The sequence below is a fragment of the Prenolepis imparis genome, unplaced genomic scaffold (assembly GCF_030444845.1).
Source record: "Prenolepis imparis isolate NDT839.2.m4 unplaced genomic scaffold, iyPreImpa1.0 SCAF_1, whole genome shotgun sequence".
NCBI lineage: Eukaryota > Metazoa > Arthropoda > Insecta > Hymenoptera > Formicidae > Prenolepis > Prenolepis imparis.
In genome coordinates this window covers 1,592,938-1,618,863 of record NW_028141159.1, presented here as the reverse complement: position 1 = coordinate 1,618,863, position 25,926 = coordinate 1,592,938, and the positions used below count along the sequence as shown (strand labels likewise).

At 35.5% G+C, this 25,926-nt stretch overlaps 3 protein-coding genes and 1 long non-coding RNA gene across 9 annotated transcripts; 2 read left to right on the top strand and 2 right to left on the bottom strand.

The window, feature by feature from the left end:
• Positions 1 to 65: 65 nt before the first annotated feature.
• On the bottom strand, positions 66 to 3,508 carry LOC145941461 (uncharacterized). Its single transcript, XR_014426175.1, has 3 exons — positions 3,389 to 3,508; positions 1,917 to 2,205; positions 66 to 1,733 (listed from the first exon to the last, which is right to left on the bottom strand). It is a non-coding gene; the product is annotated as an uncharacterized LOC145941461 (long non-coding RNA).
• Tre1 (Trapped in endoderm 1) lies at positions 3,382 to 8,458 on the top strand. 6 transcript variants are annotated; one of them, XM_083047552.1, is made up of 4 exons: positions 3,382 to 3,470; positions 6,696 to 6,898; positions 7,022 to 7,268; positions 7,466 to 8,458. In XM_083047552.1, exons 2-4 carry the CDS (start codon positions 6,763 to 6,765, stop codon positions 8,118 to 8,120), a joined length of 1,038 nt encoding a protein of 345 aa, XP_082903678.1. In that variant the 5' UTR covers positions 3,382 to 3,470; positions 6,696 to 6,762; the 3' UTR covers positions 8,121 to 8,458. The 6 variants fall into 6 exon arrangements, with proteins under 6 accessions (XP_082903678.1, XP_082903689.1, XP_082903684.1 ...); XM_083047563.1 differs by lacking the exon at positions 3,382 to 3,470 and adding an exon at positions 3,884 to 4,006; XM_083047558.1 differs by lacking the exon at positions 3,382 to 3,470 and adding an exon at positions 5,239 to 5,678.
• LOC145941429 (putative inactive tyrosine-protein kinase Wsck) lies at positions 8,458 to 14,319 on the bottom strand. Its single transcript, XM_083047546.1, has 4 exons — positions 13,757 to 14,319; positions 13,514 to 13,665; positions 11,544 to 13,291; positions 8,458 to 9,572 (listed from the first exon to the last, which is right to left on the bottom strand). The coding sequence occupies exons 1-4, from the start codon at positions 13,933 to 13,935 to the stop codon at positions 9,504 to 9,506; spliced, it is 2,148 nt and encodes a 715-aa protein (XP_082903672.1). The 5' UTR covers positions 13,936 to 14,319; the 3' UTR covers positions 8,458 to 9,503.
• Positions 14,320 to 17,474: 3,155 nt separating this feature from the next.
• Positions 17,475 to 25,871, top strand: LOC145941412 (carboxylesterase 5A). Its single transcript, XM_083047531.1, has 5 exons — positions 17,475 to 17,780; positions 19,250 to 19,520; positions 22,510 to 22,619; positions 23,213 to 23,714; positions 23,910 to 25,871. Exons 1-5 carry the CDS (start codon positions 17,619 to 17,621, stop codon positions 24,734 to 24,736), a joined length of 1,872 nt encoding a protein of 623 aa, XP_082903657.1. The 5' UTR covers positions 17,475 to 17,618; the 3' UTR covers positions 24,737 to 25,871.
• Positions 25,872 to 25,926: the final 55 nt, after the last annotated feature.

Sequence of the window (25,926 nt, the reverse complement as noted above, 5' to 3'; positions counted from 1 at the left end):
ACGTTCAGCTTTATTGGAAATGGATCGAGTTAAACTTGTGAATAATTCAATAAAAATATTATCTAATGTTTTTCATTATCTTTACTTAAAATAAATAAGAAATTAAGTTTTAAAGTCAATAACTCGCTTATTATCATATACTTTATGACTATATGTATTAATGTTCTATTATCACATGCATCATAAGAAACATATTCGTAATTACAAAATTTTAGCGCAACATGATTCGCATAACACAGAAAAAAATCATTATCTTGGTGATATAAAAGGCGAAAACAAAAAAAAAGAACAGGATTCGTTCGTCATTACACAAGATTGAACCTTGTTGTACATTATATCAAATATCGTCAAGAATTTCTCTTAAACGAGCGAAACAGTGTTATAATTAAACCAAAAGGAATTATAATTAATGACATATTACGCATAATATTATATTTTACAATACTGTAATATTAGAGAACTTAAAGAGAGTTGCTAGAAGAAAAAGAGAAACAATTGCAATCTCGACGAATCTATAGATTAATGCTTTAATTATGTAGGTTATTATATTTTATTGTATTAATATAAATAAGTTTCTCCATTACGCGCTATTATACATTAAAGATCTGTGCAATTTAAGATAATCACTTATCTTCGTCCTTGCGACTTATTGTGGTATCACGCAAGGAAATTGTTGGAAACGTCATATCATTAATGATAAAATACTTCCTGTTGTATATTTTTCCTGTTAAATATAATGTAAGTACTTTAAAAGTAGCGCGACTGCTTAATGACATCTGTCAAACAGCAACAGCTGATGTGACTATATGAAGTCACGACGTTATGTTTCTCTAATCTTTCTCAACATCTTTCTCATCTTCTCTTTTAATTTATTCGGTTCATCGGACCTAGAAATAGGTTTTATCGTTTATTATTATAGAGTCTGGTTACATGTCAGAGCCATATGCGCGATCATATTCTCCCTCATCGAATGTCATCGCAGCATCGAAATGCTTCCATTCCGATTTCGAAGGAGTTTGGAACCAGTTCGGGTAGCAGTCAGCTTTCTCAGTCCTAGTAATGCATGAAGAATGCTCTATTTGTCATTTCGGACCGTTCCTTAAAGTCGCCCTTTTTCCCTTTCAAAGGAGAGCCTACGCACACGTTCGAATATTTCGTGAATAGCGCACTGTTCAATTCAAATGGCGTATGTGTTCAGAGCAGTCCGCGCACAATGGGTTCATTCAGTACCCGAATCAGTGGTTCTCCATAGAGATGAAGGAAATGAAACGCGGAAATGTTTCAAAATTAAGTTATAATTGCAAGAAAGATTACCCTCGATTTTCCTTCACAAAAAACTCAACTTAATTTTATATTAATTCTTTGATGAATAAAATTATAACAAAAAGTTAGACATAAAAATGCATAACGAAAAAATATTCATTATCTATTAAATATATTCCAATTTTCCATAAAATCAACGATTAACAGAAACAATGCTAATTCAAGTAACTAATGTGATATACGTATTATAATTTCTTTTTTTTTTTTTTTTTGTTATAACAATGCTTTTTTAGCAGGTTTTTTTATTTGCAGAGGGATTTTAAAAAATATCATGATGTGTAATAAATGTTTCTTCATTAAATTCTTGCAGAGCATTCAACGAGTTATTAAAAAGAATTATTCTTCGTTGTTTTGTGGCCAAAAATTTGACAGTGCTTTACACGATTATCCGATTGACCCGGCACTGAGAACTGAAATCAGAACACGCGATACTATCAGAGTGACTGATGATGCACTAGTACATATGGCGAATAAATTATGATACATTATCCGAGTAGATTTTACATAGAGTAGCAAAAAATTTCATTATACATCTCACGTAATAGTCATACGTTTCATCATTTTTAATCACGAATGTTTAAAAGCTGACATACATGACATCAATTGTGAAACCTCGAGATGTGGTAACTATAATCTTCAAGATGATAACCAACGTCGATGTATCAATTGATCTATTGCGTGTGTACAGTTTGATTACGCCGACCTTCGAGTATTTATTTTCCATTATTGACATCGCAGCGATGCATCGACTGAAGAATATCTTTGTTCCCACAAAACATTTCTAATTCAGTGAGCCATGATAGAATTCGACAATTCGGTAATAGAAACTGACGCTCATCATGCAAAATCTTCTCCGGTCTTTGTGAAGAAAATTTCGCACAGCTGGTAAATAACAGAAGATACATCTTAAAAATAATTCTAATTGATTTATTATATAACACGCGTTTAAATGTGACATTAGATTTTATACTAACATATCCCACGAACCATTTAAAATAAAATATCTCTTTAAATTCCCGATGACTCTACATATTCCGCGTCCTTTTTTCTGTTCTAACAATAAATTCAATTTAAATATTAATTATCAATTTAATAGAAAAAATTCAAGAGTTTTAAATTTTCGTCTTCATACAGAATGGATAAGTTTCACGCTGCGAGAGACAGAGAAAGAGAGAAAAAAGAGCGAAATAGAATGGTGAGGAAGCAATGTGCAAGTTTCCAATTTGCACACTTGTTTCATATAAAATAACATTTTTTGTCACGTATATATATGTGTGTATGTATGTATGTATGTATGTACTTCCTTTTGTATGTTCCTTTCGTATGTTTCTTTCGTAAAATTTTCATTTTTTGAAAAATTTAAAATTTCATAAAAAATAAATCCCTTTACCGATTTTCGTCAAATTCAATACCAACCAACTTTTAATGATAATCTATTCATGTAAAAAAATTTAAACCGATATCTCAAAATTTACGGAAATTAGAGCAATCACGCCCTTTTTTTAAAAAATTCAAAATTTTATAAAAAAAGAACCACTTAGCCGATTCAAGCCAAATTCAATACCAACCAACCTTTAATGATAATCTATTTGTATAAAAAAATTTAACCCGATATCTCAAAATTTACGGAAGTTAGAGAAATCACGCCATTTTTAAAAAAAATTAAAATTGGATTAAAATCTAAAACACTTTATGAATTTTTCTAAAAATTACAGTAAATAAAAGTGTTGTACTACTTTACTTGTGTGCAAAATTAAAGCGCTGTAGCTCAAGCAGTTCTTGAGTTATGGACGTTTGAAAAATCCGTAGATGGATACATACATACATACAGACATTTTGTAAAAATGTGATTTTTCGATGTTTTGGAACATTTTAAACACATTGGCATAGAAATCCGAAAAAAAATTTTTTCACAAAAACAAAGCTTCCTCTATGAGAGGAAGCAAAAAGAGAGGAACAAAATCTCGTTCGTATCACTTTCTGACGGCTCGGTGCGTGATATCGAGTTTCCTTGCGACGTTTCCCTTTCTCTGTCGTCACTAGGTCCCGCAGGGTCCCAACCTACCTTTAATCAGCCGAAGAAGAGCTCGATAGTCGGTCGATGGTCGGTATACGCGCCGCAGAGGGGATGAAAGAAGGCAAGCAGGGTGAGTTTATTTGTTGAGGGCCACTCCCTCCGATTGTGTTCGGCGGCCCTTTGTGGCCGTTGACAGCTGCTGCCTACGGACGTAAGGTCACATTCGCGTTCGTCGATCGTTTGAGAATCTGGAAACAGCCTAGGCTAGTCAGCCGGTTGTCGTATTTATCATCGCAACGATTCTTCCGCGTGTGAACTGAAGGCAACTTGTGATTCGATGTTTGTCCGAAGTGAAATAAGTAATTAGAATACCTTTGTAGACAGCAGTGTATATATATCTTGGACGTTTATATGAGCTTCCAAACACTATAAAAAAAACGATGAATCCGCTCGAGTAAATGAGACACGTGCCGCCTCTGCAGTAATTCACATGCGGGTATTTTGTTTATCACGTGTTCCAGGAAGGTGTAGGTGCGCGAAACACGTGCATCGAATTTACATGAATTAACTTCATTGATGAATTAATACGCGAAACATTTTTTCCTGAAGAAAAACGACCTTACATAATTTAGTTATCCATATTACGCTCGAGGAAAATTATTACAGGTAACAATTATACATTGAGAAACAAAACACTTAAAATTATACAATTATTATATATTATTTCTTATATATTATTTAATTATCAAATATATTATATCTTATATACGTGTGTATTCGATGTGTCTACGACTTGAGTGAAGTGAAGTGATAAAATCGAAGGTGAACATAAAAAAAATATATAAACATACTTCAATAATATTACAATTAAACATACCGAAAAATAAAGTGAGTGTTTATCGTCGAATGATATATCAAGGACAGATTCTATGACTGATCTTTTTATTCTTTGTACCGCAATATCCAAAGTTTTTCTATTTCCATCCTTAATTAACGCGCGTGATAAAATATGATATACGATTCAACGATCCATCTTCATCGATTTCGCCTTTTTGACAATGCGACTTTCTACACGAAAAGAAGTGAGGTGCGGCCTGAATTAGTCGGATGAACTTTCGATCGTGCAAGAGCAAACAACGAAATGGATAAAAATAAAATAAAATAAAAATGCGACAAATGGAATGAGCCAAAAAAATCAAGACGATATATAAAGTATATATTATATCGTTGAAGTTTAGAATTCAAAAATAGCCTTTGTAAGCTTGATACATCAGAGAACGAAAAAAAACAGAGAAATTTACAATAAAATTTTCATAATTTCATACATATGTATATATACGAATTAAATCAATCGATTCAGATTAAAACTGCAGAATATTTTTATAAACTATCTCGATCCTACAAATATTGAATAATTGATATGAAATATATTTTTAATTTCTCTGTACTGCAAAAGAAATTAGATTATTTAAACAAAAATGATTTAAACAATATTTTTCATTTAAGATTATTATATTATTCATATTATTATTCAATTATTCAAGATTATTTATAGTAAATCAAAAAGTTGAATTATTAAAATTAAAATTATTGCCATTATACTAATTTTAATATAAATTTAATTTTATATATCTTTTTTGTGTTTTTTCCATCCAGTCTCAGAATTAATTTACTTAGCAGTTCTTTAAAAAATAATTCTTTTTAACATCTTTCATATACATTTTCTGACTAGAATCAATCATGTACGTTTTTCAAAAAACTATATGATGAGATTTTGTCAGAATAGATCGATGTCGAGACACAAAACAACAATCAATGATTAATTGATCAAAGGTTACTGTAGACACAATATACGATTACATTAATTACATATACATAGCTCGCATTACAAATTTAGTGTCTAGCAGCACGTGATTTGATATGAATTTATAAATATGAATATAATTTTAGACTAGCATTATCAATAGACAGTTCATTACATAAATAGCAAAGGATTTTAAATATTTTAACAACTTTAATCGAAAGAATCCGAAATCGAAATCGGAGTAATGGACGAAATTAGGCGCGAAGAACTGAAGAAAGCGGATAAAAAGACGAAGAAGAGGAAGAAGAAGAAGAAGAAGAAGGGGAGAAGTTAAATCGAGTGAGTTAGATAAGGAGACTTGTGGTGTTCTCGTAAAGGGTACACGAGTCAGCAGAGTTCGTCAGTCTGTAGACAAGCGTCTGCTGGAATAAATTCAAGCGTTGACCGTGATAGTGACTCACTATACTAGTTGATAAACAGATCGAAACAGTGAAGGGACGCAAGATTTTAAAATTAAAATTAAAACAAAAAAAGGTAAATAAGAACATGACAACAGTCTTCGGATTCAGTGACGGCGCGTTTACAAGAAATCAATCAATCATCCATCTCTGCGTGGAAGAAACGATCGCCAACATGGATAGCAAATGAAAAATACGTGTTCAGTTCACGAGAAAAACGACTTTGGTCCGAAAAAAAATTAACTAAAGCGATCAAAAATCGATCACAAGGTAGAGAGAAGATATTTGCGACGAATTAGACAGTTTAGAAATAGTGTGTGATTTAATTGAACGTCATATCTCATACCTCACCATCAATACCTCTCGAGTAACATATAATAACTACGATGTAACGACGTAAAATGATTCAATGAGCTCTTTTCATCGGAGATCAAAGTTCAGGTTGCCGGTTAGACAAGGGGATCAGTATTCCGAGAAGGTTACAAAAATTTATCGGCGTGACTAACGTGTGGTTTTAATGAAAGAATGGAGTAACGCGAGAAAAGATATGGAAATGAATTGATGCGGCACGCACGATAAGAGCCACGATTCTGAATATACGTCTTGAAGGGATGTGTGTTTGTGTATGTATGTTATGTGAGCTCTTTCTTGCCTCTCTTCTTCTCACAAATCGTTTTTCCAAGAGGAGCGTCAGAGTTGCGAGAAAAGTGAGAATTAGCCAGAAAAATAGACAGAAGCAATTGATGAATGAAAAGAGAAATATGCGTCGCGTAAATGAACATGAATGAATGCGTAAAAGAGAGAGAAAGAGTCGTTGGATCAATTATGACACTCTATCCTGCAAGAGATAGACGAGTTAAAAGATACAAATCTGCTTTAAATATTACATTCTTTAAAATATGAGCAACTCGATTTAAAATATATTTTATTCTGATTTATTTTTCTATTCTTTCCTCTAATATTGTCTATCCATTTTAATTTTCATAAATTAGAAAAATTTTTTAAATTAAGGCTCAAGAAAGAAAATCCCTCAAAATTAAGATATCACAAAGTAAAATAAATTTTTTCGTAAAAATGTTTTTTTTTCTTACAGCACGTGAGCATTGACTTTTCGAAGAATGCGAGGAAAGAAGGATCGCTTCCTGCAAATTCGATAAAAAATGGAGCACTTTGCAACAAATAATACGATCTTTGCTGAAAAATTTCATATTACTGCAGAATACAAGCCATTCGAGCGATCTGTGACTATCTTTGCCGCTACTTGCGCTATAATATTCAGCATTATCGGAGTGTTAGGTAACATCCTTAATGAAAAAATGTGTCCAAATGTGCTTTAGAATTCTTTTTACTCACCTGCGACAACTCTGGAGATTTAAATCTTTGACAACAACCTCTGAGACGGAGATATTTTCATTCCAGGTAATCTAGTGACGGTAATTGCATTATTAAAGTTCACCAGATTGAGACGACATGCCACCACGGCGTTTGTGATATGCCTCAGCATCTCCGACTTGATCTTCTCGGCGGTTAACTTGCCTCTAACTGCCAGCAGATATTTGAACGAAGCATGGATCCTAGGCGGGGCTCTGTGCAAGATATTTCCCTTATTTTTCTACGGGAACGTCGCCGTGTCTTTACTCAGTATGGTAGCCATTACTATTAACAGGTAAGTTCCAGGCAAATTCCTCGAAGAACTTAGACTCTTCAATATAAGAAATATATCTTGATACAATTTTATAATTTTTTAAAAATATATATCATATGTGGAAAAAACATATCAATTGCAATATATTTAAAAAATGTACCTTAAACATTTTGCGTTAGCAATGACACATGTGTGACTGACTCTTGATTCTTCTCTAGATACATATTGATCTCACAACCGAGCATCTACAGCCAAATATATACCAGTCGCGGCATAACGCTGATGATAATAGCCATATGGACTCTGAGCTTCCTGATGCTCCTGCCACCCTTGTTGGGGATCTGGGGCACTCTAGGACTGGATCCAGCTTCCTTCTCGTGCACCATATTGAAGAAAAACGGTTCCAGCCCGAAGAAATTTCTGTTCGTACTAGGCTTCGTTGTACCATGCGTGGTGATCAGTGTCTCATACTTCTGCATATATTGGCGCGTCCGGAGAAGTCGGAAAAATCTCGAGGCACACGCAGCGGAAAGACGCGTCGGTAGACAAGGCAATGGGTTTCAACGAAGGGAGGATTCCAGGGTGACCAGACTCATGCTCAGCATATTTATCTTCTTCCTGCTGTGCTTCATGCCGTTGATGATGACGAACGTGATCGACGAGACTATGCAGGCCCCGGTGTTCCACGTAATAGCGTCCGTGCTCGCTTGGGCCTCGGCGGTAATAAATCCTTTCATCTACGCCGGTACCAACAAACTGTACAGGGAAGCTTACAAACAGATCCTGTGCCCAGGCTCAAGTAGAACACCCACGATCGGTCCTAAACCAGGACATTCTCACTCGAGCAAAGTCTCGTCACCTCATACGACATAAGAATATCGTTCGCTTCGAGAGATGATCGATCGAATCGTGGATAAAGATAGTAACAAGTTAAAAGTTGATGCATAATATCATTTTGCTTATTTTTTATAGAAAATGTTTAAAAAAAGTAACGTAAAAATTATTTTATAGACTATAACTGTAAAAAATACTTAGAAGAAGCTAAGAACTGCCGATGCACAAAAGTTTGCGTTCATGATTTCATATAGAATAAGCATTAGCGAGTAAATAAGATTTTTATTTGACAAGTCAAATATGTTTTTTTTTTCTTTCTTTTTTTTCTTGTAGGTAATCAAGGGAATAAGAAATGTAAAATTAACGTAGAGGAAAGTATATAGAAAAAAATCTTATTTCTTGCCTTACATACATACATAGACGCACTGCATCGCCATGTTACAATATAAAATGACACTTTTTTTTGCATAATACAAAATATACATATAATTTTATTTAAAAAGTTGAAAAGTATATAATAAAAAATATAAATGCACATAGTAACAACATTGGCAAATTAAAATATACACTAAAAAATCTATATTGCGACTTAAAACAAGAGTACGCGCGATAAATCTCCTATACGTATAAAAGATTCATGACAAATAGATTTAAAAAAGAATATTTCCATATTCTAATATTTTTAAAAGATTACGCATACCTACATCTTCAGATTACGATCAAAATTATTCTTCATGGCAATTTTGGTTTTGCTGATTATTTATTTAACAATATTTACATTAATGCACATTAATTTGGTAATAATATATTTGTACTTGAAGAGAATGAGAGTATATTATCGCTTAAGTACATTAATTGATTAATTGTACACATCATAAAAAACCAAAAAAAAATATATATATATTTGATTCTAATAAAATCAATAAGTTGACTCAGATATAAAATTGATATCTACGATTAAAAATAAAGAAATAAAAATATAAAGAAAATGTAAAAATAAAAAAGTGCAAAAATATAAAACTATATTTTCTACACTATATTTAAATAAAACATGATGTGCATATTTTATGTTTATGTCAATCATTATAACTACCTTATCTTTCTTATTCATCAATTACATATTAATCTCTATTTTATGCTAAACATGGACGGAAATTGTCAATACTGCATAAGATTTACCTTACATTTATATAATATAACATTTAAATTGAGGATATATCAAAGGTAAAATATAGATATGCTATGCGAAAAGTCTAATATGTAACGTGTATATATGTATATACACGCATAATGATAAACCTATGAGATTCTCTTGTCAATACAATATTTACAAATTGAAATTCGATATTATCGTTAAATGAAGATATACGTAATAAGATACGTACATAAAAATATGTAAATCAAAATTACATATTACATACATTAATTCAATTCCAATTCCGGTAAGTAAGGCTCCGTGATTGCGGTGATGGGACACATAGTTAAAGTATCCTATACATGGGAAACAGATATTTTAGTTTTAATAAATATTTTATATTTTTATACCTATATAAATTATATAAATAATTTTTTATTATTATACTAAAACAACACACACGCACGCGCTACGCGCGCACCATTCTTTCATTTTATATTAAAAAGAATATTTTTAAAAAAATAGTATAAAGTTTGTTTGAACTCGATTAATATTTTTTGACAGAAATCAGCTGATTAAAGCGTTAATTTGCTAATTAAATTTTAAAATAATGTTATAAAAATTAAAATAGTAATATGTTGTAAATAAAATAAGTTATACTTTTTATCCTCGATTAATATTTTTTAACAGAAATCAGCTGATTTCTGTTAAAAAATATTAATAAAGCAGCTAATTAAATTTACAAATAATATTATAAAAAATTGTTTAAAATAATATGTAATAATACCTTATCCTCGTTTAATATTTTTTGACAGAAATTAGCTGATAACTGTCAAAATATTAGTTTAGAGTTTAGAGTATTATAACATATCATTATAACATATCATTTAAATAAAACATTATTTTATTTTGAACAAACTGATTGATTTTTTCAGTAAATATATTGAACATTCATTAAGATTCATCGTTCTGATATTTAATAATGGTACAAGAAACCGCGATAATTCAGAAATCGTTGTCAAAGTGCGCCTTGAATGAACTGAATTTCGTAAAGAACGTTCGAAACTACACTGACGAATGCAATCACGAGTATAGATGACTAAAATGTATGAAAGAAAGATGTTTGTGTAAGAGAGAGAGTAAATGGAGACATGAATCACGTACATACATAGGTATGCGCGACGTCGAAACAATTGAAGGTCGTCGAAGAATATATTTTTTGCCTCAGTTTTTATCTGCGTATCGAGTTTCGAATGCGCGTTTCGAGTTTCCGAGCCGTGCTCACTCGAGCGTGAAGGAATTGGAGATAACGCGAGAGAGAGAAGGACGCGACGAGGAATAGAGAAGGATGCGAGATGCTAGGTTTCGAAAGAAAAGGACGCGAAAAGAAATGGAGAAGGATGCGAGATATTTCGCGAGTCAATGAATATCTCTCTCTTCTTTCATTGAATAGAGAATTGAGCGATACTAGCCATTTCTCAATGATTTCGCGCGGCTTATTTATGTAAGAAAATTCGGGATGTCATCGATATATCGTGAGACGTGTCACGCGGATTATAATTAATATATCCTGCAATGATTTTCTATTGTACTATAAGAATTGATTGATTACGATTATTGGCTATCTATTGACGCGAATTATTTAATTACGAGATGCCAATAAAAATCGCGAGATAGTTTATCAGATTAACAACTCTTTCAAGTTCCGGTTTTTTATTGGATCATGATAATAGTAAAGCAAAAATGTGCTAATTAAATTTTAAAATAATAATACGTTATAAAGATTAAAATAATATGCTTTAAATAATATGTTATAATACTTTTAAACTCGATTAATATTTTTGACAGTTATCAGCTGATTTCTGTCAAAAAATATTAATCGATGATAAGATATTATAACATATTATTTACAACATATTACTATTTTAATTTTTTTATATATTATTTCAAAATTTAATTAGCAAATTAACGCTTTATTAATATTTTTTGACAAAAATCAGCTGATTAAAGAGTTAATTTGCTAATTAAATTTTAAAATAATGTTTTAAAAATTAAAATAATAATATGTTTTAAATAATATGTTATAGTTCTTTTAACTCGATTAATATTTTTGACAGTTATCAGCTGATTTCTGTCAAAAAATATAAATCGAATTTAAAGCATTATAACATATTATTTATAACATTATTTTTTTAATTTCTATAACATTTTTATTTTAAAATTTAATTAGTAAATTAACGCTTTAATCAGCTGATTTCTGTTAAAAATACGCATTAAACACATATTATTGAAAATATTTAAAATAATATAAAAGCAAATTTTCTTACCAGTCGTGTAAGTTCGTCGAATGTTGGCCGCTCTTCGGGATCGTCTCGCCAGCAAGACGACATGACTTCGTAAATCGGATCTGGGACGTCCAACAATTGCGGTAAGCGTACACTTCTCGCAACCGCCTCCTCCACCTCGCTGTCGAGCGTTAAATTCGAGTATGGAGTACCGCCCATGCTAAGTATCTCCCACAAAAGTACGCCGAACGCCCAGATCACACCCGGCTGATGCTTCTTCTGATGATCGAAGCATTCGATCGCCGTCCATCTAGTATACTTGACGTCTTCCAAAGCGTACTTGGCGATACCGTGACCAATAAGTTTAGGCGTCCAGTCATTCGTCAGTCCCACGCTTCGTGCGCAAAGATGCGTATGAACGATCTTATAATTCGCCAGATATTGCAACGCGACCGCTATCGAGCTCGAGATGGACAATATTCGATCTGTCGGAAACGCGTCCCCGGATCGCGCGCCTAGCAGACGACTCTTCAAGATGTGCGGTGATGATTCGAGCACGACGTATAGCGTATCGGAGGTCTCGCAGGTTCCTACGAGTCCCGCGAGATACTTCATGGAACCCGTTCGAATGCATACGTCTAATTCTCTCAGCATATGCCTCTTGTCGGATCCTTTCAGAGCGCCATCGACTATGGTGTGAATCGTGACCGGACTGGAGGATCCATCATCCTTCGAGACGGTTCCGGTATGCACAGTGCCGAATCGACCTCTGCGCAGGACGAAGCTATCGACGGACAGAGCGTTTCGCGGGATACTCCACACTTTCTTCTTCAATTCTTGATAGTAATTCACTCTCTCGGGAATGTCTTCCGGAATGTAACCCATGTTATCCACTTCATAGACTGGACCCTGCAACGTGAGCTCCTGCTGCTCCGGCAGTTTCCGCATATTGAACCTTTCGTGTCGTCGTCGCAATACAAAGTACAATAATATCGCAACGGCGAGCAGTATACTCAAGATCGTGATCGCTATGCATAACGCGAGAGCGGTCGAATCCATTCGACTCCCTGTCGTTGTCTCTTTACTATTGAACATGTTATTGGCCAGATCGGAATAGGAACGTTGCGTCTCCTCTCCTACTCGAGAGATCACCACCAGGCCGACCTGCGCGGATACGAAGTAGTTCTTCAACGGAATGTTGTAGTAGCCTCCGATCATCTTGCCGTCTCCTACGATGAACCTCTTGTATTTATGAAAGTCCGATGGGTCGAATTGCGCAGTAACGTAGTAATTTAAGCCCTGCTTCGATGCGCTCTCATAGTTTAGGTACTCAACGTGGGGACCAACCGGAGGTATAGTCCCAGTTTGTACAACGACCACTTGGTACGCGCTGATCGGTCCGTATTCACTGTGACCCTCGGTAAGCATGACAAATATGGTGCTGTCGCCGCGGTCCAACACCTCGGGAGTAACTGGTTTGTCGGGAGGACCTATCAAGGTCCACGCTACGGCGTACGCTGGTTCGCTAGGACCCTGTGCATTGCTGGCAACGATAGATATGTTGTACTTAGTCCCTGGTTGAAGACCTCTCAGACTCGTGCTGTTCGATACACCTCCCTGAATCTGACTCTCAACGGGCGGTAAAACATTACTCGCGTGCGTTTTTAGGACGACAGCTCGGACAGTGTAAAATGTAACGTTTCCATTGGGTATATCAGGTGGCTGCCATGTTATCACAAGAGCGTCTATATCGTCCCGAGTTACTTCTATTCTCCTCGGTGGACTTGGCCCTAAAATAAATATATATTTAATTAAATATATTTCTTTTCAATATATATATTTAGAAACTTTAGTTGCTGCATTATAGCATGTGTGTTGATATAAATATCATTATTTTATCCATTACATTATCTATATAGGGTAGTAGTATATAATATATGATATAGTACTTTTATATAACAATATGATATGAAGTTAGGAAGTAGACGATTTGTGTTATTTGGAAACCATACCTTGCTGACCAGTGGCATAAACGCTCATAGCTTCCAAGCTGCCGCAATAATTGGTAGGATCGTTGTTGCACTGATTGCAGCCATTCGACGGACCGTTCTGACCGAATCTGCTGATGCAGTAACATTGTTGTCCATGCATCAATCCCGCAAACCTGTGCATACATGAAACAAATAAGGCGTTTTGAAAAGTGTTCCACATACATATATCGATACATGTCGCGACATTACACGAGGAGCACTTACATGTAATAATGAGAACGACATTTGTTCGTACACTGGGATACGTCGCTGTATTCGAGTACCGGTGACAACTCGGGATCTAAGTCGTGAATGCGGAAACAGCCTTCGTACTTTTCGGAGCACGCGAAGTAAACACCGTAGATAAAAAATAAAAGGAGCGCGATCGCCCTCATCCTGGACATTCGTTTCAATCTTTCTCGAGCAAGATTCTCAATCGCTGCTCACTCTCGCGTATCGTAGCATATCGAGATGAGTTATTCGTTCGGAATGCGCGACGATGATTCAACGCGGGAGACGCGGTGACAACGAAGATACGAATGGAGATTAGGTTAGGTTCGTCTCTTCGCCAGATCGTCCTCCGCTGTCGACGAGGCGCGAACGGTTCCCTTCGAGTCGCCGAACACGCGAACGCTCATCTCATCTCGAGCGATTCCCGAAAGTATCAACAACGAAATCGCGTTCGTTCAACGTACGACGAGTTCATTCAGTAGAGTAGAGAGTAAACACACCCACGTACGCTCTGACGTACGCGCCCATTGGTTCACGTGCTGCACTCTGCACTCTGCGTTCGCCTTTGAGTCAGGATCGTAGCAAACAAGGGGCATCTCCCGGAGCAAAAATTAAAAAAAAAATTTTAGAGCAAAATTCAGATCAAATATTAATCCCAATTAAAAATCAAAATCAATTCAATTCAATTCAATTCCAAGTTGTCAAATTCACTGCTGGTTTATATGATTTGTTTTATTAGTTTTTTGTTTTGTCTGATTTATTTGAATTATTTTATTATTTAATTAATTATTTATTAGATGTAATTTATATCTCCAGCTTTACATATTTATACACAAGAAGGACAGCTGTAGAAACTGAAAGCCCTCCGAAGTCGTAAGACAGATTAAGGCTCCTGGGTGCTCACCGCGGCCATATTGGATTGTGACGTCAGAGGCGAGAAAGCACACGCTGAAAATTCTTAGATGCCATTTTTTAATGAAAAGATATTTCGATTAAACAGCACTTCAGATGGCTTTAGCACACTCTTAAAAACCCCCCCGAAAACTATCCTTTTCCCTTTATAATCAATCAACATCTGTAAAATGATCGAGATGTCAGACTTTGACATGCGGAATGACTGCGCATATGTGCAAAGACCAGACGGACTGGGGTTCATAATATTACATTTTACAGCTGTTGAGATTGATTATAAAGGGGAAAGGATAGTTTTCGGGGTTTTTTAAGAGTGTGCTAAAGCCATCTGAAGTGCTGTTTCATCGAAATATTTTTTTATTTCGAAATGGCATCTAAGAATTTTAGCGCGTGTTTTCTCGCCTCTGACGTCACGACATGGTCGGAAGGAGCCAGGAGCCTTAAGAAATAAATAATGAAAAATTAAAGTATTCCGATTTATCGTAAATTTTATCGTTTGTACATATGTGTATAAATTATTTTTTTTTATTTTTCGTAAAAAATGCTGAGGACAAGGCTCCAACTTGGTTTAAAAAATAGATAAATATAGGTATAATTCTGCGATGAAAATTCGCCTTACATGTTACAGCACTGTACTATTTCATAGGTGCGGCTACACTTTTACGTTACGCACGTTGGCTATTGAGACAGAACATGATTGAATGAGATTCGGTAAGTACACATTTATTGAACTGGAAAATAGGACAATCGTTCTTGATAAAGAATAGCGAAATAAAAGTAAATAACAGTAAATCTTTTAGAAGGCCTATTGCTTTCGACCCTATTTCCCGTATTTTTTTCAATTCTTTTTTTCTTTTTTTTTCTCTACAATTTTCTTTATAATATATTTGTATTTCTTTTAATTTTTTCTTTCTTTCAATTTTCTTTCAATTTTTTTCTTTTCTCTTTGGTTTGCGCTTTAGTAATATAATCGCATATATCATATATGTAAGTATATGTCATAATTTATGTGTAATATATATCATATAGCATTATGTTATGTTCAAAATGGGACAAATCTAGTATTTTATTTCAGATTGAATGTGGAGATATATAATATAATGTTAAAAGAAAAACGAATTTATTCTATTGTCTAACTCTCATTTTCTGATGTTGAAACCACAATATACATATAATTGTGTTTTGAAATAATATTAAAATATTTTATAAAGTTATAGAGGCAATTTTAATAATGCTATTTCGAGATAAAGCGCGAAAAAAAATAGTTGGCAAAAAAATTTTATTACTATGTTTAGTAAATTATTTTTATAAGACAGCAGGTTCTTTCCTGACTAATAATTTATAAAGCTCTTTCTTTTGTTCGCGCTATTCCCCTCATATATATTTACATTCTCGCTAAATAAAGTTACGATCGAAGTTGAAGGCGTCACCTAATCGAAACGACTTTTCGGACTTCGGTCACAGATAATTGCACCTTGTTCAAGGTCGCGCTAGCTAGAAGTGTTTGCAGATTACATCTTGATAGCGTGATTACCACAACCTTACGAGGCGAAAGACCCTTGTGTATCGATCTTCAGAAACCTGACGCGTGTTTCATCGACGAAATTCTACGTTCGACTTCCTTTCTACCTCCAGGCTGATGTTGTCGACGGCTCTATTGTGTAAATTAATTGTAAAGGGCTGTGGCAAGAGTCCTGCGGTAAATGTAATTAAGAAAAGGAGCGAGCTAGAATGTATACCAGACGGTAAATTTTCAAAGTGACTTATACTAGCTTCTCCGCAATATAATATTTGAGTATCGCATAATGACGCAGTATTTCATCCACCCTATCGACGAAGTGTCATCCATGTATTAATAAAATTCTACCGTTAACTGAATTTTAGGTCAATCGTTATATAGATCGCGATACGATATTTCCATTCTGTAATAACACACAAAGGCGCGAGGTAAGGTAACTTAATACAGTTCAGCGTCGGAGAGCTTATTTGCATCACGATTAATATTTTTATGCAAATTAATATCCGATCCGCGGCCAATTGTGCCTCGTGTATCCGCCTACGTGAATGTTCTTTCATCGTTTCTCGATCGGTCCCTTACGGTCTCTTTTATGGCAATAAATTATACAATTTTATCACAGATGTAATGCTTGGAGACATCAATGCTGTCTTTATTATTGAAATACTATCAAATATTGTCACGTGAACTAATTATATAAAAAATATTATATTATCAGTTCTCTTTTTCTATTAAAAGATCTTATCAATTTAATAAAAATTATTATACAGAGTGTGATCGATGTATAACTAATAAGAAAAGCATAATTTCTTGAAAATTGATTTCTCGAAAATTTGAAATAAAATTCTTCCATACATTTTTCATATGTTTCAATAATCTATAACAATCTGGTGTCATATGTCGTCAAACTTATCTCAACAGTGGTTATTAATATATTAATATACAAATAAAAAATATAATGTTTTATTCAATAAAACAATGTAGAATAATTAAAGTTTCTGAAAAATACTGTACAAAATATCAGGATCATCCTCTTAGTCTTTCAATAATATATATAATATTTTACGCACTCTATATAAGTGCTTGTTGAAATTTAATCGAGTACATTACCTCTGGGAGAAGTATTCTAGCGTTGTAATAATAAATGATTGACCGTTCTCCTCACATATGTACACAAGAGAGAAAGAATTTTCCGTCGAACCAACAAAAGCGCAGGATCAAAGAGCGCAGGTCCCTGACGGTGTCGACCGCGAACCGAAGAAACCTGCCAAGTACGGGTGGTGGGCGGTAGGTCGGTGGAAGGTATAAGGTGAAATCGTGAAATACAGGGAGTCACGCGAAGCAACCCCCGTGAAACGGAGGCGGTTCGAGGAATATTCGTTCCCGTATATCGTGGCGGATCAGTCAGTCAGTCAGTCAGTCTGCAAGATGAGGCGCGCGACGTGGTTGCTTCTCGCGTCGTCGGTTTTGCTTCTCGTCCAGAGGATCCACGTTGTCCGCGCTCAGAGGACCCATGCGCGACAGGGTTTCAACACACGCGAGTCCACGACTGTTATGATACCGGGCCAGGGAACCGTCCTCGGCAAAGAGGTGCGATTATTTCATTTCTTCTCTCGTCGACCTAAGTTTCTCTCGCTTCATTAGTTTGCTAGGACTTGTTCATCCTTGGTGCTATTTAAAGTTGGCAGGAAATTTAGATCTTTAGAAGGAAGTCGTCTCTTACAGATGAACGGTCAGTTTTATCAGCATCTCATCTGTTAATTCGTGTTCTTCTTTGATTTTATTAACTATTCCCCGTTTCTTCCGAATTATAAGAATCCTAGAAAGAGGTAAAGGAAAATCCTCATATTAGTGTTTATTATGTTAAAATGTGGAAAAAAAAATATTAATCTTAAGTCAGCTAATTAATTGTAAGTCAAGTTTCTCTCTAACTCTGATGTTAGAAAAAAATTTGTAAACTACATATAAAATTAAATTTCTTTTTGATTTTTTTTACACAAAATTTTTTATCTTTGACATTGACAGTTTTAGACGTACAATTTATTTGTGACTCCGATTTAATCATGCCCCAGCACAAACACAGAATATAACTATTATATAATCTAGAAGTAACACGCAATATAACATGAGTTATACATTATTAATATTTATGTTACATAATTTTCTTTTGTAACTGCAATATAATTGTGTTTTGAAACAATTATATTTCTTTGTTATTTACTGGTTATAACAGGATAACAGCAATATAACTGAAATATTACACGTTATATAACAAATGCTACATTAGCATTATTTTAATATTACATAACATATGTAATATTACAAATAATATGTGCGTGTTCGTGCGCGCGCGTGTGTGTGTGCCCTAAATTTATTTGTATATATCATAGCCATTTAATGATAGTTACATATCTATTGATACATATCTTAAGATACTTTTAATAATCAATAAAGTAAAAATCTTAATTTTTTCAGTTATGTTCACTTATTTACAATTTATATATATATATATACATATATGTATATATTGAGAATAAAATTGTATACTTTTGTTATAAACGCGAATATTATATAAATATCAAATTCTTTAATTAATTCCATGCAAAATTAATCAAAATGTTCTTTAGTTGTGCTTGAAATTAGTTAAATAATTTAATATTTATAGTATTTGCGTTTGTAACAAGTATGCAATAATTAAAATTTTTATTCTCAATATATATATAGGTATTCAGTAACAAGTATATAAAAGTTTTATAACACAATTCTATAATTTACATTACAGTTATATATAACTTTTTAACTAATTTTCATACATGTTATGTAAGTATTATATAATTTTTAAGAAAGTTATATAACATGTTATTTACGTGTTACATTAGTGTTATATAGCTATAATATATATGAGTAGGAAATTACTACTAACGTGTATATAACCTTGTACATTCGTGTTATATTTTGCGTATTTCGTTTTATTAGGACAATATATAACAGTTATATACTCGTGTTTGCTGAGGCATTACTTTATTTCTTTTGTTACCGTATATGCTTGTAAAATTTAGGTAACTATCGGCAATGCGATAAAAGTGACGCAGTATCTCGGCATCCCTTACGCACAACCCCCGATTAATGAGCTTCGCTTCGCGCGGCCGAGGACAGATCCTCTTCCCTCTTGGAATGACGTGAGAAATGCAACGCAATTCGCACCGTCGTGTCAGCAAGCCAAGGGCCTTCTCAAATTGCACGAAAAACTCTACAAACGATTGCTACAGGACATACCCGATCCGGGATTCAGCGAGGATTGCCTCTTCTTGAACATCTTCGTTCCTGACGGTACGTGGTTACAGTGCATGTCCCAAAAAAGCGTCGTTCTAAATTGCTTCAACATTGATTTTCTAAAAATACGATTTCAAGAATGTTTATTAAATATTTTCGGTTAAAATATTTGCATTTTGAGCGAGAATTCAAACATTATTTCTATTTATATTTGCATAAAAATCTGTAAATGGAAAAGCGAATATTTCTGTTTGAAAATTTATACAAAATACCACTAATTTGCTTTATATTTCTTACGAATAAATAATATTAACTTAGGAAATTATTAAATACGGAATATGAATTTGAGCCGATAAAATTAGACTCTGTTGTCATAAATTCATTATCTATGAAAAATAATCAGAAAAATATATGTATATAGACAGTTGTGATTTTCCGCGCAAGGGGTGGAAATTTCTTCTCTTTCGATAAATAATGTAATAAAAGTAAAAAGCGAGGAGATTGACTATTCGATGACGGTCCGTGATACTGTCTACTTTTTTCCACCTAATCTTCGAGTAAAGTAGCACACGCAACGCAATGACGGTCAACGGCGAAGTTCGTTTCCTGACGAAGCGCGAGATAACGTTCACCCGCAACGTTCTCGGAGACCGATTCCTATCGTTCAAGAAAGGGGGTGATTATAAAGGGAGGGAGGAAGGGCTTGAGAATAGCACCGCCGCGATCAGATAAAAGTGGACCGAAGTAGAAAATTAATAACCGTTAGTATCGGGCAGGAACTAGAGTCGTGCAGAGAAGATTTATCACATGCCACAACGCACGCATATAAAAAAGGCATGAAGGTGGAGGTCGTAGAGCTACAATGTTCAATATAATTAACTTGGATAATCTTCTCGTGAATCATTCGTACTCTAATCACATTACGCATATATATATATATATATATATATAAGTCCGACTATATATTATTACGGTATTATCCTGAACTTTTAATTATTCGTGTAGCTTAGTGGAATCAAGAAATATAAAAATACAAATTCAGATATGAAAAAAGCTAGTAAAAATCAAGCACAGATATTAGGTGTAACAAAATTATTTTTAAATTCCTCTATACTTATTTTAAATTAGTAAAAAAAATCCACGTGTATAAATTCGCATCTCTGTTCTACATCCCTGAAAAGTCCTCACAAGTTCAGACAAGATGGAGAACAAGGAGCGAAAGTCCTGACCTCCGCATAATAATTAAATAATAATTAAAGATGTTCGCCTCTTTTGTACTCGTTTTTGTTTGTTATGAGGATTTATCAAGAATGTAGGATGCGGATTTATATACTTGAATTTTTTTATTAATTGATATGCTGAAGATAACTTAAAGGAAGGATCAAAACATTTAAAATAAGTACAGAGAAATTTAAAAATAATTTTATTGTACCTAATATCTCTGTGCCTGGCTCTTAGCTTGAATTTGCATTTATATATATATCAGAGTCTTTTCGATTTATTATTTTTAAATATAAAAATGTTAAAGTGTGTCATGGAAGAGGTAGGGGAGGAGAGCGAGTGGCAAGTCCTTTTTTTTCTTGAAGACATTCGCGTTTTAAGTCGACGTTAATATATTCTGAAATAAATTGAATCGAATATGAAACATTCGTGTCCTTACGTGCATTGCTTTCGCATTGCGCATCTCATTTCTCCACTTGCCCCAGGAGTCCCTGATGCAAATTTAATGAGCTACTAAGAATGGTAAGCATATAAGAGACTCAGGCTCTTCAAGTATATCACAAAAGGTTAAAGGGATGGAAAAACCGAATGCGGAAACCAGCAACCGTTAAATGGCGTCTCTCTCTTTTCGTTCGAGAGAAGAAAAAAGAAGGAGGACAGATCGCGCCAGCACGAAAGCTACATACGACGACGACGACGACGACGACGACGACGACGACGACGACGACGATGACGAAGAGTCGGGGGAGGTCGATATATACCAGTAAGAGTAGTAACGGAATAACTGGCTCACGCGGTGGCACGCGATCTTTCAGGGCCCGGTTTTGCAAGAGATGCCGAGATACCAGAAAGCTGGTCACGAAACCCTCTCCCTCTCGCTCTCTCTCTTCCTGACCATCAGATAAAACAAGTACCGAATCATCCTGGTATTATGAATCATTGATCCGCGAATTTCCCAATGACAGCTACACCCTTACGATCCTTATCGTTACGACAAACATCTCGAATTATGTCGCAATGTGACATTTGGGGACGTATTCGGGATCACCCCCAATGACAGTAATACGGAGAAATACCTATGCAAGCGTGCCAAGGTCGTTCTGCTAAGAAATGACGTTCGATGGGACGATAATACGGGACGAGACCATGTTTAGGAAATGACAAGGAGGGAAAGGGGAGAATCTCGTACCAAACCCCGTTATCGTGACAAGTTCGCCTGGAAATAGAGCCCCGAATGTGTAAAGTCTGTTCGCGGTGGTTCATATATGAATTTTCTCTCTCATCATGATATGTATTGAAATGATTTAACTGAAATGATATAAGAAAAGGTTTATTAAAAATAAAATTTCTCGAATTAATTATTAAATTATTTGGTACCAAGAAAAATTTGTGTTCTGTGTGTGTACAACTAATCAGTTTCGATAAAAATTAATTTTTTTTTTAAATTGACGCACTATCATCCGCGTCTGACTCTTTCTAGCCCATTGAAATTTAAATATAAAATAAAATATTGTTCAAAATAAAATTAATCGAAAAGGCTTTTTAATATATAAATATAAATTCAGGTGTGAAGAGAGGGCTAGTAAGAGCTAGGCACAGATATTAAAATTATTTTTAAATCCCTTTATTCTTATTTTAAAAATAAGTATAGAGGAATTTAAAAATAATTTTATTACACCTAATATCTCTGCGTCTTTTTCATACTTTAAATTTAAAAATATTACCTAGATTTTTCCCCTCTACACATCAACTTTAATAATTATCGATTCAATTCTCTCTTAATAGCTTCATAGATAAATAATTAACGAATAATCCGTGTGCGCAGGAAGCCGCCAAAACGATCGATGGCCGGTGATGGTTTGGTTCCATGGAGGCGACTTTAATACCGGAACTCCAGCGATCTGGGACCCTTCCATATTCGTTGTGAAACAAAAGGTGCGAGTACGGCGATTACGAATATATATTTACGAAAAAAAAATATCTTGCGGACGGAAACTCCGACGGTTTTGGCGCAAATCGTACGATATTGTCATAGATTGTAAAAATTAACGTGACCCGGTCTGAACGATGCGATCGATCTCGATATAATCACGATATATCGTGATTAACATGTATTTTTCACGAGGCTCGCGGTAACTCATCAATCGGGAGAGCCCTAGACATTTGCGGACCGACAGAAAATCGAAGGGAATCGGGTCAGACCTGTCCTTTATCTTGCGTGCCGTCACTTCCAGAATAGAACCGCGCACCCTTTGATACTTTATTACTCGGCCGCGATACATCATTAATCGGATACTTTCGTCTTTACATAACGGAACGTACATATAATCGCATTTTTTACAACTCGAGAAACAACTCACCGCCAGGGAGGAGGCAAATTAATTAATCAACTGCACGAAACGAGAAAGCAAATCTCCAAAACTTTCGGCGATGATAGCGCTCGAGAGATTTTATCGTAGACACGCAACAACAAAAAAAAAGATTGCAAATTCGCGCGATTAAACAAGAACGACTTTTGCGGTCGGCAGGTGCTAGTGGTGACGGTGGCGTATCGATTAAACATCCTGGGATTCTTCACAACGACAGACCCGGAGGCACCCGGCAATTACGGTATATTCGATCAAATCGCCGCCCTCGACTGGGTGAAGCGTAACATCAAGTACTTCAACGGCGCGCTTGACAACATCGTCATCTACGGCCACAGTTCCGGGGCGATAAGCGTGGGCCTGCACATGCTGAGTCCCCTCAGCAAGGGCAAGTTTAACAAGGCAATAGCCATGAGCGGCGACGCCATCGGTTCCGTGGGTTCGCCAGCAACGGAGGCCCAGGTTGTCAAAATCATAGCCGACAAGTTCGGGTGTTATCGACAACCAACTAGTGCGCTGATGGAGTGTCTGCGCCGGCTCGACGCCAATTTTATCGTCAAACATTCCTCCGATATCGAGACCTGGGGCCCGATCGTCGACTTCGAGACGAATAACGAAACGGAACCTTTTCTTCCCCAACACCCGAAGGATATCCTGGATAGTGGTAATTATAAGGACGACTCGATAATGTTTGAAGATAATAGTGTTTCAAAATCCAAAGAAAAAATTGAACACGTTTCTGTATTCTCCAAGGATCTCTCTAGATTTTTTACAATATTTTTTAGGCATGTCTCTTTGACTTCTATACTTGCGGATATAACAATTTTTCTTTAATGTTTAATAATATGTTTTACCTCAGGTAACTTCAACGCGGTGCCGCTGATAGTCGGTTACACGAAGAACGAGCAAGCTTTGGCGCTTATAGAGTCCGGACAGAATTTGGAGAATGGCCTATCCCCGGAAAAGTTCGAGACGATGATCGCAGACGACTTCTCGTCAGTAGTCCCGATGGCGGATGAAAATAGCACCTGCGAGACAAAGCCCGAGATGGTGACAAACGCGGTGCTCTTCTTCTACAAGCCGTATCCACCCACAATAAACGCGACGGTGTATCGCGACCGATACTTGGATCTGCAAACGGAAAGGACTTTCGCGTCCGGTCTGACATTACTGGCTGGCAAGGTGGCGAAACGCGCGGCGACTTTTGTCTATCGGTTCGACTACCGTGCCAAGACGCAACCGGTCACGAAGGACGTACCGGAATGGGCGGGGGTGCCCCATATGTTCGAGCTACCGTTCGTCTGGGGTTTACCGTATCAGATGGGCGGCTCGATACAATGGTTGCCTAATGACAGGAAAACGTCCGACGCGATGATGACGACGATGGCGACATTCGCCAGGACCGGCGAGCCTTCCGTAACAGGTGGAACTGGGCCATCAGTCAAGTGGGAGGCCTTCACGCAGGACAATCCGAGGATTCTGATTATCGACAAGAATATAGAGATGGGCGAGCCGGACATGGTGGATCACCAGGCCCTCGCGTTCTGGAACGATTATTATCCGCAGGTCGTGGAAGAGGCGACGACCTGTTGCAACGTCACCAGCACGGCACAGAGGCTATTTTCTTACAGTGTGTATCTCAGCGGCGTGACGACTACAATGGCGTTACATCTCTTCTGGTTCTAGCTACGAGCACACGGCAAATATTTAAATAAACAGAAAGAACATGTTGCGCTCGCTGTTATATTTTTTTAATAGACCAAAGAACCCGTCGAGAGAAGACGGTGTCGTCGAATTTTTCAATTTTGTAACGAGATCTCTTCCTCCCTCACCTATTTACTATTTCAGAAAGCAAACGCAGTAACAATCTTGTTATACCCTGTATAGTATATATATCTCGCGCGAAATTCACATTTTCTCGTGCGAATAAATTCTTTATTCGCGATAACCGCTGACGTTATAATATTATACGCATTTAATCGAGTTCTTGCACAATTCTCGTACAGATCTATTGCAATATTGTAATCGTGTTACATTTTTTTTTCTACGTTCGCATTTGACACACATCTCTCAATTACATTATGAATATATCACAAATTTATTTTCTCCGTTCTTATTACCTTATTTGATATAGATTATATAAAACAAGAAAAAAAGTTATTCTATAGACTAATCACGCGACATGTCAGAAAATGGTTTACAAACGAAATAAACGGCAGGGGAAGAGGGGGGTGGGGTGGCTCGGAATAAAATAAGATCCAGGTTATATTATAAGAATAGGAAACTTGGACCCTTTTCTTTAACATTCATTGATTTTTTTTTTATTATTTGCCTTAATACGGAGAGATATAGAAAAACATACTTTGTTTGAGAAACGAACAGTTTGATAACTTATGAATATTTTGATGATCCCGATAATAATTAATAATTAATATTAATAATAATAATAGCAATAATCATGTTCATGTGTGTACCATCTATGTATAATTATTATATTATATAAGAGAGAGAGGTGCGCGCGGCGAGCGATGCATGGGGGCTGGTGACCTGCGCACGCGCACACATCCACAAATATTTCTTTTCTCTTCCTTTCTCCTAAATATAATATTAATTAATCATTTCTTTTTTTCATTTATTCATGCAAAACTCCTACAATGATAACCGATACTGCGGGGGTCTCGTATCCCTACTTTGTGCGCCATTGCTTACGCGTGCACACGAGCCACCCCGGAACCAACGTATATACAATATCCTCTTTCGCTTATCGCTGTGTGTTCCTTTCTACGTATCTCTTCGTTCTTCATTCCGCTGTATTAGCTTGTGCCCTCATTCCCCTGTCATTTTACAACCGTCTGGATTTCGATATCTTAAACTCC